Source organism: Aquarana catesbeiana, linkage group LG08 (genome assembly GCF_042186555.1).
Source record: "Aquarana catesbeiana isolate 2022-GZ linkage group LG08, ASM4218655v1, whole genome shotgun sequence".
Classification (NCBI taxonomy): Eukaryota; Metazoa; Chordata; class Amphibia; order Anura; family Ranidae; genus Aquarana; species Aquarana catesbeiana.
Window position 1 is genome coordinate 293,210,314 of NC_133331.1, and position 13,963 is coordinate 293,224,276.

The 13,963-nt window shown below is 46.1% G+C and overlaps 2 protein-coding genes across 2 annotated transcripts in view; one reads left to right on the forward strand and one right to left on the reverse strand.

Annotated features, from left to right (window-relative positions):
- LOC141104988 (uncharacterized) overlaps window positions 1–13,963 on the reverse strand; it is a 443,832-nt gene that overhangs the window by 245,024 nt on the left and 184,845 nt on the right. The window lies entirely within an intron of this gene.
- Window positions 1–13,963, forward strand: part of LOC141105458 (uncharacterized) — a 60,449-nt gene that overhangs the window by 41,387 nt on the left and 5,099 nt on the right. The window contains 5 exon segments of the mRNA XM_073595312.1: window positions 3,642–3,738; window positions 11,346–11,483; window positions 11,578–11,763; window positions 11,843–12,049; window positions 12,139–12,333. Of these exon segments, the coding sequence (XP_073451413.1) occupies window positions 3,642–3,738; window positions 11,346–11,483; window positions 11,578–11,763; window positions 11,843–12,049; window positions 12,139–12,333 (823 nt within the window).

Here is a 13,963-nt window from a genome sequence, read left to right on the forward strand (position 1 = left end):
ATAATATTTGATCGTAGCTCTCATCACTGTCCGTTATTGGAAACCAAATTGCTGTGTCCATCTTTTTTTGTTTTTTTAACACAGGTAATGTTTATTGAATGAACTGTATATTACACTTGAGAATACAAGATATATGTCACATACAGGAGCACATGAAAACAGGATATACGGTTCATAGTGGTATAATCTCGGAAGTACAGTTTTGTCAAGGACTAACGTTATCCATAACGCTATCCACCCGTTTTAGTTTAACCACTTCCGGACCGCCGCACGCCGATGTACGTCCGAACTTTGCCGGCGGATATCGTTGTTATGGCGGCAGCTAGCTGGTATCCCTGTTTTCGTGCGGGGGCCGGCTTTCAGATAAAAGTGGTCCCTGCGGCGGATTCGCCGCGAGATCACTTTTATCGGTGGCGGGAGAGGGCCCCCCCCTTCCCGCCGCGATCCGGTGCCCCCCCCCCCCCGCCGCTTACCGGAGCCGTCGGTAGCGTCCTACTCCGTGCTGTGCCTGGAGACGAGTGAGGCTAAGATGGCGCCCACTCGTCTCCGTGACACTGCTGGGCGGAAGCGACGTCAAAACGTCACTTCCGCCCACGCCTCCTAAAGGCATTTTTTTTTTTCAATTACTTTTTTTTTTATTATTGAATTTTAGTGTAAATATGAGATCTGAGGTTTTTTTTGACCCCCAGATCTCATATTTAAGAGGACCTGTCATGCTTTTTTTTATTACAAGGGATGTTTACATTCCTTGTAATAGGAACAAAAGTGACACAATTTTTTTTTTTTTTAAACAGTGTAAAAAAAAAATAAATAAAATAATGTAAAATAATAAAAATAATTTAAAAAAATGTTAAACCCCCCCCCCCCCCGTCCTGACGAGCTCGTGCGCAGAAGCAGAGTAGCGCCCGCATATGAAAAGGGTGTTCAAACCACACACGTGAGGTATCGCCGCGACCGGTAGAGCGAGAGCAATAATTGTAGCCCTGGACCTCCTCTGTAATGCCCCGTACACACGGTCGGACATTGATCGGACATTCCGACAACAAAATCCTAGGATTTTTTCCGACAGATGTTGGCTCAAACTTGTCTTGCATACACACGGTCACACAAAGTTGTCGGAAAATCCGATCGTTCTAAACGCGGTGACGTAAAACACGTACGTCGGGACTATAAACGGGGCAGTGGCCAATAGCTTTTATCTCTTTATTTATTCTGAGCATGCGTGGCACTTTGTCCGTCGGATTTGTGTACACACGATCGGAATTTCCGACAACGGATTTTGTTGTCGGAAAATTTTATCTCCTGCTCTCCAACTTTGTGTGTCGGAAAATCCGATGGAAAATGTCCGATGGAGCCCACACACGGTCGGAATTTCCGACAACACGCTCCGATCGGACATTTTCCATCGGAAAATCCGACCGTGTGTACGGGGCATTACGCAAAACATGCAACCTGTAGAATTTTTTTAAACGTCGCCTATGGAGATTTTTGAGGTTTGACGCCATTCCACGAGCGGGCGCAATTTTGAAGCATGACATGTTGGGTATCAATTTACTCGGCGTAACATTATGTTTCACAATGTAAAAAAAAAAAAAATTGGGCTAACTTTACTGTTGTCTTGTTTTTTAATTAAAAAAAAGAGATTTTTTTTCCAAAAAAAAGTGCGCTTATAAGACGGCTGCGCAAATATGGTGCAACCAAAAAAAAAAAGTATTGCAACGACCGCCGTTTTATTCTCTAGAAAAATGTTAGAAAAAGAAAACATATATAATGTTTGGGGGTTCTAAGTTTTTTTTCTAGCAAAAAAAAACTGTTTTAAACATGTAAACACCTAAAATCCAAAACGAGGCTGGTCCTTAAGTGGTTAAAAAAGAAAAAAAAAAAAAAACACCATTCCCAATCTCTACTTATTCTGAACCCATGTAGCTTACAAATTAGGGAGCCCACCCCACCTGGGGATCAACTTGATCTCAGGGAACATTCTGTTATAAAGAGGGGGAAAGGGGGAGGAGGTCGGGGGGGGGGGGAGAGCAGGGAAAGTAAGGGGAAGAGAGGGGGGGGATGGGGGGGAAAGTGATCAGGGACAGGAGGGGGGGGATAGGAAGAGCTCCCACTGGAGAGTATTAGGTTAGTTTTAACAGTTGGAGCCACAAAAAATAAAAAAATGAAGGGAAAGAGAGAAAAAATTGTGAAGAAAGCAGGAGGAAGTGGGAAAGTACTGGACCCCACTAGCGATCAAAGAATCCAATACCTCCATGCGCCAGCGTCTCTTGTAACGAGGGATGGGGTCACCACACCCGCCGTCAGTCAGTAGGGTCTCCCAAGGGAGAACATCAGAAGTGCAATCACGGCACTAGATGTCTAGCTCAGCGTTTCTCAACTCCAGTCCTCAAGGCGCCCCCAACGGGTCGTGTTTTCAGGCTCTCCATTATTTTGCCCGGGTGATTTGATCAGTTTCACTGCCTTTAGTAATTACCACAGCTGTTTTCATCTGAGGGAAATCCCGAAAACGTGTAAAAAGGGGAGACACTTGGGAAAGGGAAGTGGCTGACCCCCCAACCCCCCCCCCCCCCCTGAAAAAGTTCAGAAAAAAAGGAGTTTTCCCCCAAGGGAAAGGGGTTTTCTAGGCAGCAAACAACATATACAGATGGTGTTAAATTTAAAAAAATACTATAATTGGAACATATGACAATAAAGTAAAAAACATAACCTGTGTACAAACAGTAATAAAAAGCACAGGAGCATATATAGAACTACACATAAATTATACAATAAACAAGCGCTTGGAATGACTGACGCGTTTCGACCCCATCGGGTCTTCTTCAGAGGATATGTATGTGCTGCAGAAAAGATTTACATGCATGAAAATAGTATCAATGCACTTATGCACAGTTGTGTATATACCCTGTTTACCCGAAAATAAGACCTAGCGTGATTGTCAGTGATGGCTGCAATATAAGCCCTACCCCCCAAATAAGCCCTACCCCGTTTCCCCAAAAATAAGCCCTACCCTGAAAATAAGACCTACAAGGACTTTAACTAGGGCTTATTTGGGGGGTAGGGCTTATATTGCAGCCATCGCCGACAATCACGCTAGGTCTTATTTTCGGGGAAACGGAGTAGTAGTTATAAAAGAATCCAATAAGTCCACGCGCCAGCGTCTCTTGTAACGAGGGATGGGGTCACCACACCCGCCGTCAGTCAGTAGGGTCTCCCAAGGGAGAACATCAGAAGTGCAATCACGGCACTAGATGTCTAGCTCAGTGTTTCTCAACTCCAGTCCTCAAGGCGCCCCCAACGGGTCATGTTTTCAGGCTCTCCATTATTTTGCACGGGTGATTTGGTCAGTTTCACTGCCTTTAGTAATTACCACAGCCGTTTCATCCTGGGAAATCCTGAAAACATGACCTGTTGGGGGCGCCTTGAGGACTGGAGTTGAGAAACACTGGTTCTAGCTTCAACTCAGGCCGCACATATTTTGTCAAAATTCAGGGGTGAGTTTATATAGTGGCAGTACCGCATTTACGTGGGCTCGCCACGCCTTTACCGTAGGGGGGGGGGGGGGTCTGGTAGCTTCCATCGAAATAAGATCTCTTTCTTGGCATAATAAGCTGTATAGAACATTTTTGTATACTTGGCAGTTGCCAAGCTGTCTGTAATACCCAGAAGGAACACAAGCGGGTCTACATCTGGATGCAGCCCTACCACTCCATTTATATCAGCCACTACTTCGCGCCTGTAGGACCGGGCACGAGCAGACCACGTGAAAGAAGGTCCCCACTGACTGTCTGGATTTGGGACGCGTATCATCCAATCCTGGGTAAATTATGGACAGTCTATGTGGGGTGTAGGACACCCTGTGGAGAAACTTCAACTGCACAAATCTGTCTCTTGCTGAGACCATAAATGGGATGCATTGCTGAAGTCCTTCTGACCAGTCTTCCTCAGTCAAAGCCGGGATGTCCAGCTGCCATTTAATGAACAGTGGGAGCATTTTGGAGGTGTCTTTGCATGTAAGTCTTATGCCGCGTACACACGAGCGGACTTTACGGCAGACTTTGCCCCGGCGGACGGGATTTCATCAGACAATTCGATCGTGTGTGGGCTCCAGCGGACTTTGTTTTCTCAAAAGTTGGACGGACTTAGATTTGAATCATGTTTTAAATCTATCCGTCGAACTCGAGTCCGGTCGAAAAATCCGCTCGTCTGTATGCTAGTCCGACGGACAAAAAGCCACGCTAGGGCAGCTATTGGCTACTGGCTATGAACTTCCTTGTTTTAGTCCGGTCGTACGTCATCACGTACGAATTCGACGGACTTTGGTGGATTGTGTGTAGGCAAGTCCGTTCATTCAGAAAGTCCGTTGAAAAGTCCGCCGGGCAAAGTCTACCGTAAAGTCCGCTCGTGTGTACGCGGCATTAGATATATGGAGGACAGCATACGGTCTACATTGGTAGTCATCAGCAGGGATTCAACCAAGTGGACAGGTAGGTCTATCCCATGTGGGAACTGCGCTCGGGCAGCATGCCTAAGTTGTAGAAACCTGAAAAACATCCATGGGGGGGGGAGTTGATATTTTGCTTTTCAATTCTGCAAACGAGAGGAGGTGACCTTCCTTTAAAAAATATGACGCAATGTCCGGACTTCGTACCTGGCCCAAACCTGAGGGTCTGGAACAGATTGGAAGTGTGGCATTGTTGGGTTGCCCCACAACGGAGTATGTGGAGAAACAGTATTTCTATTATTGAGACATAAAGACGCTTGCTGCCACACCATTACCGTCATTTTCCTAGGCGTTGTGACTTGGGGGCTGTATCTCGGACCTCTGTACACCAGATTACGGAGTTCAGAGTATGAGCCTAGAATCGCTGCCTCTAGATTGACCGCTGGGTTAGTGACGTCCTGAGTAAACCACCAGCGTACAGAGACCGGCACCGCCGCCCAGTAGTATTTCTTAAAATTTGGTAGAGAGAGGCCTCCTTCAGTGAGCGATAACTGCAATGTTTGTTTAGCTATTCTGGGTGTTGCCCCTGCCCATACAAAAGAGGTGATAGCTTGGTCTAAATTTGCAAAGAATGATTTTGGAACAGGGAGCGGAGGAAGGACATTTTAATTAGGTTCGCCCTCCCCACCGGGGTCAATGCCAATGTTTTCCACACCGAGCAACGTTGAATAAATTGCTGAAGAATGGGATGTATATTATCAATTAGATAGCTTTGAAGATCAGATTGGATGCCTAGATATTTGAATCTCGTTACTCTTTTAAGAGGGGGGGGGGGGGCCTGCCGGTGCCGGAACATCTGTCAGGGGGGACAGGAGGGATTTCTCCCAGTTCACCCTGATCCCTGAAAATACACCAAATCGGTCAATAATAGACAGGGCTGCTCTAAGCGATTGTTGGGCATCACAGAGATACGATAGCATAACCTCTGGGGGAATCTAGGATGAAAAAGGACCTGGGGGTCCTAGTAGATGATAGGCTCAGCAATGGCATGCAACGCCAACAAAGCAAACAGAATATTGGCATTAAAAAAGGGATCAACTCCAGAGATAAAACGATAATTCTTCCGCTCTACAAGACTCTGGTCCGGTCGCACCTGGAGTATGCTGTCCAGTTCTGGGCACCAGTCCTCAGGAAGGATGTACTGGAAATGGAGCGAGTACAAAGAAGGGCAACAAAGCTAATAAAGGGTCTGGAGGATCTTAGTTATGAGGAAAGATTGCGAGCTCTGAACTTATTTTCTCTGGAGAAGAGACGCTTGAGAGGGGATATGATTTCAATATACAAATACCGTACTGGTGACCCCACAATAGGGAGAAAACTTTTTCGCAGAAGAGCATTTAACAAGACTTGCGGCCTCTCATTAAAATTAGAAGAAAAGAGGTTTAACCTTAAACTACGTAGAGGGTTCTTTACTGTAAGAGCGGCAAGGATGTGGAATTCCCTTCCACAGGCGGTGGTCTCAGTGGGGAGCATTGATAGCTTCAAGAAACTATTAGATAAGCACCTGAATGACCGCAACATACAGGGATATAAATACTGACATATAATCACACATAGGTTGGACTTGATGGACTTGTGTCTTTTTTCAACCTCACCTACTATGTAACTATATCATCCGCATACAGAGAAACTTTTTCAGTTAGGGGAGGAAAGGAGATACCTCCCACTTCCGTTGACGCTCTGAGGAGCACCGCCAGTGGCTCGATTGCCAAAGCAAAAAGAGCCGAGGAGAGCGGGCAGCCCTGCCTGGTGCCTCGGTGAAGGGGAATCGAGGCCGTGAGGATACCGTTTGTACGGACTCTAGCTGTTGGACTAGAATATAATAGCCGCAGCCACTGTATAAATTAAATTTAGTTCCTATTCCCAAATTTATGTAAAATAAGCCATAAGTATTCCCACTCCACCGAGTCGAAGGCTTTCTCTGCGTCCAGGGAGGCCACCACATTAGCCTCCCTTTCAGCAGCCGCCAGACTTGCCAGCACGGTATACAATCTTCGCAGATTAATATCCGTTCCTTTGCCCGGCATGAAGCCGGTCTGGTCTCCATGTATCAGCGATAGGATAACTGTATTGAGTCTGGTTGCAAGAACCTTTTGCAAGGATTTTTGCGTCCACGTTAAGGAGTGAGATAGGCCTAATACGAGGAGCAGAGTTCAGGGTCCTTGCCAGGTTTAGGAACCACCACAGTTACAGCTCTAGACATGGAGGGGGGCAGAGCGGCTGAGTCAAAGGAAGCAGATAGGACCTCTAGTAGCCAAGGTTTCAGCATGTGCCTTGTAAAATTCTACGGGGAACCCATCGTCTTCCCGGGGCCTTTCCCGATTGAAGGGAGCCAATGTCGTTTTGGAGCTCTTTAAGGGTTAGCGGCGCGTCAAGTCCTTTAACCACTTCAGCCCCGGAAGAATTTACTCCCTTCCTGACCAGAGCACTTTTTGCGATTCGGCACTGCGTCGCTTTAACTGACAATTGCGCGGTCGTGCGACGTTGCACCCAAACAAAATTGACGTCCTTTTTTTCCCACAAATAGAGCTTTCTTTTGGTGGTATTTGATCGCCTCTGTGGTTTTTATTTTTTGCGCTATAAACAAAAATAGAGCGACAATTTTGAAAAAAACACATTTTTTTTTTACTTTTTGCTATAATAAATATCCCCCAAAAATATATAAAAAAACAATTTTTTTCCTCAGTTTAGGCCGATACGTATTCTTGGTAAAAAAAAATTGCAATAAGCGATTATTGATTGGTTTGCGCAAAAGTTATAGCGTTTACAAAATAGGGGATGGTTTTTTGGCATTTTTATTAATTTATTATTTTTTTTAAATGGCGGCGATCAGCAATTTTTATCGTGACTGCGACGTTATGGTGGACACGTCGGACATTTTTGACACATTTTTGGGACCATTGTCATTTATACAGCGATCAGTGCTATAAAAATGCACCGATTCCTGTATAAATGACACTGGCAGTGAAGGGGTTAACCACTAGGGGGCGGGGATGGGTTAAATCAGTACTAGGGAGGGATTACTAACTGTCAGGGGGATGGGCTGTGAGTGTGACATCACTGATCTCTGCTCCCAATGACAGGGAGCAGAGATCAGTGACACTTGTCACTAGGCAGAACGGGGAAATGCTGTTTACATCAGCATCTCCCCGTTCTTCCTCCCCGTGAGGCGATCGCGGGTATCCCCGCGGCGATCGAGTCCGCGGGACCCGCTACCCGACTCACAGAGCTTGCCACGGGCGCGCGCGCGCGCACCCGCTGGCCGCCTCTTAAAGGGCAACGTACAGGTACGTGATTTTGCCTGTACGAGCCCTTCTGCCGCAGTATATCTGCGTGAGGCGGTCGGCAAGCGGTTGAAGGCCGCCTCTGACAGGGAGGGCAACTCAATGGCCTCCACGTACGCCTGAAGTTCACCAGTAGAGTATCGCACTCTGGACGTGTATAAGTCCTCATAGTACGAGGCAAAGCAGGTATTTATGTCTCTGGGATCAGACAGCAACTGTCCCGAGGCGTCTTTGATATTGGCCAGTGTGGTTGTCGCCGATTGCTCCCTGGACAGCCACGCTAGGAGCTGCGATCGATGTAACGGCAGCTTTTTTTGTGGCCGCTACCCGAAGGAGCGCCACCTCCCGCACTGCAGATCTACTCTGTGAACCTCGTCTCTGCTAGCGGCATATCGAGCTTCTAAGTCAGTAGCCCTCCGTTCAGCCCGGAGCAGCAGTGCTTCCCCCAGTCTGACGTCGGGTGCGACCTATGGCAGTCTGATAATGCTCCTCTAGCGTCTCCCAATTAGATGCGAATGTCGTAGCGGGAGGGTTGTCGGTCCAGAATTCCCGCATAGCCACTTCCGCGCCCATTGCTATGCGGTCGTCGGATACCCAGAACCGGGATGGGCGCCAAAGACAGTCAGTGGGGGGGGGGGCAGGATTCGCGTTCGGTCGGAGCAAGATAGGAGAGTGATCAGATATACCCCTAGGAAAAGTGAAAGATCTCTTGAACCGTATTGAGAATGTTACCAAATCAATACGAGACATGGCTCTATAAGAGGCTGATTGGCAGGTAAAGGATCTTAGCGGGGGGGGGATTTTTCCAGCGCCAGATGTCTGTGAGACTAAACGTGGTAGCCCATCTGGATAATGGGGACTCCACAGCCGTGTCTGGCGTCAGCCTATCCATATTTGGACAGGGTGGCATATTGAAGTTAGGGCTGGGGAAAAAATCGATTTAAATCTTGAATCGAGTTGAGAGGTCAAATTGATTCAAAATTTAAGCAAATCTATTTTTTTAGATTTTTTTTTCACCGCGCCGGTCCCGAGGTGCTGCGGGCATGAGTTTTTAGGCGAGGCTACGTCCGGACGCCGCGGACTAGGCCGAAGCCGCGGCCTCGCCTAAAAACTCATGCCCGCAGCGCCTCCGGACCGGCGCTGACACCGCGCCGGGTCTGAAGAGCTGCGGGCATGAGTTTTTAGGCGAGGCCGTGGCTTCGGCCTAGTCTGCGGCTACGGCCGGACGCCCGCGGACTAGGCCGAAGCCGCGGCCTCGCCTAAAAACTCATGCCCGCAGCGCCTCCGGACCGGCGCTGACACCGCGCCGGGCCTGAAGAGCTGCGGGCAAGGAGTTTTTAGGTGAGGCCGCGGCTTCGGCCTAATCCGCGAGGCCTAAAAGCTCATGCCCGCAGCGCCTCGGGACCGGCGCGGTTTCCGAAGAAAAAGAAAACCTCAATTCGAATCGTGAATCGAGTTTTTATTTAAGAGAATCGAAGATTTTTTTTTTTTAAGAAAATCTCCCAGCCCTAATTGAAGTCCCCCACCAAGATCACATTATCAGTGGAATACCCCGCTATAAATTTAGTAATTTTGCGAAGTACATGAAGTGGCGCCGGTGGGGGTATATAAAGTCCCACTATCACCATAGGCACATTAGCAACAACCGCATGTAGCACTAATCTATCCTCAGGGTCCAGGTGCAGGTCCAACAATGTAAAGGACAGGGCCTTGTGCACAAGTACACTTACCCCTCTGGCATATGAAGAAAAGGTGGCATGGTCGTAGTGACCCACCCACGTTTTTTTTAATACTAAGGACCCGGCCTCCAGTGAGGTGGGTCTCCTGTAGTATACAAATATCTGGGCGGTGCAGTTTAAGAAAATTAAAAACCGGTGAACGTTTTATTCGGGGGGTTCATCCCCCCGAACGTTCCACGAAATTAGCGTTACGGGGGCCCAAAACAAGGGGAGGAAAGTGCACCAGGGATAAGCCACGTCCATAAAACATTGAGGATACAAAATAAGGTAGTACTGAGTATTACCAGGGAGGCGGACTTTTTAGGCTAAGAAACAGTGGAGAAGATATAGCAGTATAAAAAAAATATAAATTTATTGAAAAATACAAATATCTAAAAAAACAAAATGACAGTTGGTCACGCCCCCTGCTGTGTCCATCTTTAATTGTCCCTCTTTTCAGTCTGATGTACACACAGATAAATTAATATACTATTTAACAGCCCAAAGATTTTTTTTTTTTATATCGCTCTCGGTATTCCATCAGATAATTTCACGTATTAAACTAAAAATACTAATACTGTAAATCAGGAAAGCTTGACCAAACGTCAAACCCAAATAAAAGTTTTCCTCTTAAAGGTAAATTCTTACCTCTCTGAGCGGAGCTCCGATGCCGATCTCCTTGGTCCTTCACATCTGTGGTTCCTCCTGCTGACGTCCTCATAATTACAGAACATCGTACAGGAAAGCGGGACGGGAACACAGAGCTCCAATGCCGGCTGAAACCTTCTTCAGAAACTGTTACAATAGGAGAGGGTCAATCTCCTGGCCCACTCCAACAATGAGCAGAACTGACTTTCAATATTCTCCTATTGACTTTGCCTTAACATTTGCATCCTAATATTGTGAAATCAATACAGTCCAGATAATTCTCTGATATTCCTCTACGGAAAAACACATATAGATCACATAACCAATGAGGATGGAGACGGATCAGAGTGACATGACTGAGAAGATACTAAACCTCACCCTGGAGATCATCTACCTGCTGACCGGAGAGGTGAGGAGGATTCTGGGAGGTCACATGACATCACTCTTATCTCTATTAATAAAACACAGACCTGACCGGAGAGGTGAGGAGGATTCTGGGAGATCACATGACATCACTCTTATCTCTATTAATAAAACACAGACCTGACCGGAGAGGTGAGGAGGATTCTGGGAGGTCACATGACATCACTCTTATCTCTATTAATAAAACACAGACCTGACCGGAGAGGTGGGGAGGATTCTGGGAGGTCACATGACATCACTCTTATCTCTATTAATAAAACACAGACCTGACCGGAGAGGTGAGGAGGATTCTGGGAGGTCACATGACATCACTCTTATCTCTAATAATAAAACACAGACCTGACCGGAGAGGTGAGGAGGATTCTGGGAGGTCACATGACATCACTCTTATCTCTGTTAATAAAACACAGACCTGACCGGAGAGGTGAAGAGGATTCTGGGAGGTCACATGATATCACTCTTATCTCTATTAATAAAACACAGACCTGACCGGAGAGGTGAGGAGGATTCTGGGAGTCTAACATGATATTCCTATTGGTTCTCCAATACAGAGATTTCCTCTTCTGAAGTCCGGTGATCATATGACCATCACAGTGCCTCCATGTGACTCCCTAAAACCCGAGAGACACAACATGGAGAAGATTCTAGAAGTCACCAAGAAGATGATGGAGCTGCTGACAGGAGAGGTGAGGAGGATTCTGGGAATTCTGGGACATTATCCAGTAACAGACAAGGGATGTGTCTGGATGGTGACTGTATCATTGTGTGTGTCAGGTTCCTATAAGGTGTCAGGATGTCACTGTCTATTTCTCCATGGAGGAGTGGGAGTATTTAGAAGGACACAAGGATCTCTACAAGGATGCCATGGACACACATGAAGAGAATGAAAATGTACAACATGATGAGGTAGAAAATGAACAATTATCGGTAGTTATGATTTTATGCAAGCATATGTGTCACAATAAATGTTGCCTTATATATCACAAATGAAAACATCAAGGATATAAATATCAGTATTCAAGAAGAGTATAAAGAGGAGGAAGATGGTGTGGTGGAGGAACCTTCAGATGGACACAAGAATATGATGGATCCACCTAGTAACATAAACCCACCAGAGAGATGTCCTCATTCTCTGTATTCCCGGGATTCCACACAGGAAGGTCACACCATCCCTCACCATCATCAGGTAGATGAGGAACAATTATTGGTAGTTATGATCTATACATAAGCTTGTGTATTAAAATTATTTCCTATTGTATATTTAGAGTGAAAACCTCAGAGATGATAATCTTGTTAAAGAAGAACATATAGAGGGGGATGAGAAGTCTGGTGTGATGACAGAGTTTTTGGAAGGACACATGGATGTCGCAGTTGAACCACCTATTGACAAGAACCTACCAGAGAGATGTCCCAGTCCTCTGTATTCCCGGGATTCCACACAGGAAGGTCACACCATCCCTCACCATCATCAGGTAGATGAGGAACAATCACTGATAGTATCATTAGGATCTGTACATTATCTGCATTGATACAATTGTTGTCATTTTTATTGTATATTCAGAGTGGAAACCTGAATGTTCCTACAGTTGATGTTAGACAAGAGATACAAGAGAAGGATGATGAGGATGGGGTGATTGAGGAGGTTAACAAAAATCTGGTCAAGGACACCATGGTGGAGTTATCCAGCCACAGAAAACCACCACAGAGACCAAGACATCCCAGGCAGGAAGATCACAGCTATGCAAGACCTTATCAGGTAGACGAGGAATGATATTTGGTAGTTATTGTTTCCTACAATGAATATTGTAGAAGAATCCAGACCACCGTATGCTTAAAAATATCATGTGAGTCTATTGAACCCATATATGTGGCAAAAAGAGGAAAGTGCTTAATAGTTTACATTTCATGTTTTTTTATATATACCATTTTGATCATTTATGCAAAGAATCTGATTAACATATGACACACTCCTCAATAAAGCCGGCAAAACCCAATTATCTAGCCCCATGGATCTCCAAAACTCTACATTTCCAGAATACAGTCTCATTATTTAGACATAACGCGCTCACTTTGAGCAAGATAACCCAGAGTCTCTCTTATTAGTTCTCATGCAACAAACTATACTTTTCACACATCCACATGTTCTTGTTTATTGATTCCCAACACGGTTGGAGAAGCTGAGGGCAACAAAACCATGACCACCAGGCCTGTAAGCCTGACTGTTGGGTTCAGAAGATTCCCAACAAGGTTGGAGAAGCTGAGGGCAATACGACCATGAACACCAGGCCTGTAGCCCTGACTGTTGGGTTCAGAAGGTTCCCAACAAGGTTGAAGAAGCTGTAGGCAACTAGACCATGACCACCAGGCCTGTAGCCAAAACTCTTGTGTTCAGAAGATTCCCAACAAGGTTGGAGAAGCTGAGGGCAACAAGACCATGACCATCAGGCAAGTAGCCCTGACTGTTAGGTTCAGAAGATTCCCAACCTTGTTGGAAAACCTTAGGGCAGCAAGACAATGACCATCAGGCCCGTAGCCCTGACTGTTGGGTTCAGAAGATTCCAAACAAGGTTGGGGAATCTGAAGGCAACAAGACCATGACCACCAAGCCTATCGCCCTGACTGTTGGGTTCAGAATTCCCCAACAATGTCTTATTATATACTTGAAGTGGAAACCTCTAGAATTATAATAGTGTTATTAGAGAAGAGTATAAAAAAGATGGTGATGAGTATGGTGTGATAAAGGAGCTTTCTGAAGAACACAAGGATGGAGCCACCTAGTAACAAAGACCCTCATTCAGTTGCCCCCCATTACCATTCTTGTGCTATTGCACAGGTTACTGTATCTTCCCAGGCCCTCCTGTGTTCCATACACCCTGGAATCCATTTTCCTGCCCAAAAAGGGGATTTGACTTTTGGAATGATACTCCATCTGCACTTCTTTTGCCAGCTTCAGGATAATTCTGTATCTCTGGATACTTTTAAATGCTTCATGGTACCAGGCGCCCCTCAGATGCCCTCCTCTTCAGAGGAGCTCCCTGATCTACAGGGTCATCTGGAACCAGTGTCTGCTCTTCTACTCTAATAAGGACCTAGCCCTGCAGTGCTCTTTTTGGGCTTCTGCTACTTCTTGGAGTACTGGGCCTGGTTGCTACCCTGGTGCCCTTCCTGGCATCCCTATTATGGAATTCTCAAATGACCTTTCCTAAAGATGGCCAGCTTTTTTGCCCCTTGCAATCAAACCCGTTTATCTTGAACCCTCCCTGAAAAAATATCTACCCTGTCTTTATTTGGACCCTCCATTATCTGTCAGGGAATTTCCCCTTCTTCCCCATCAGGGGCCTGTAGGACATTAAGGGACCAAACTTTGGTATGGTCTTCCCAGGAAG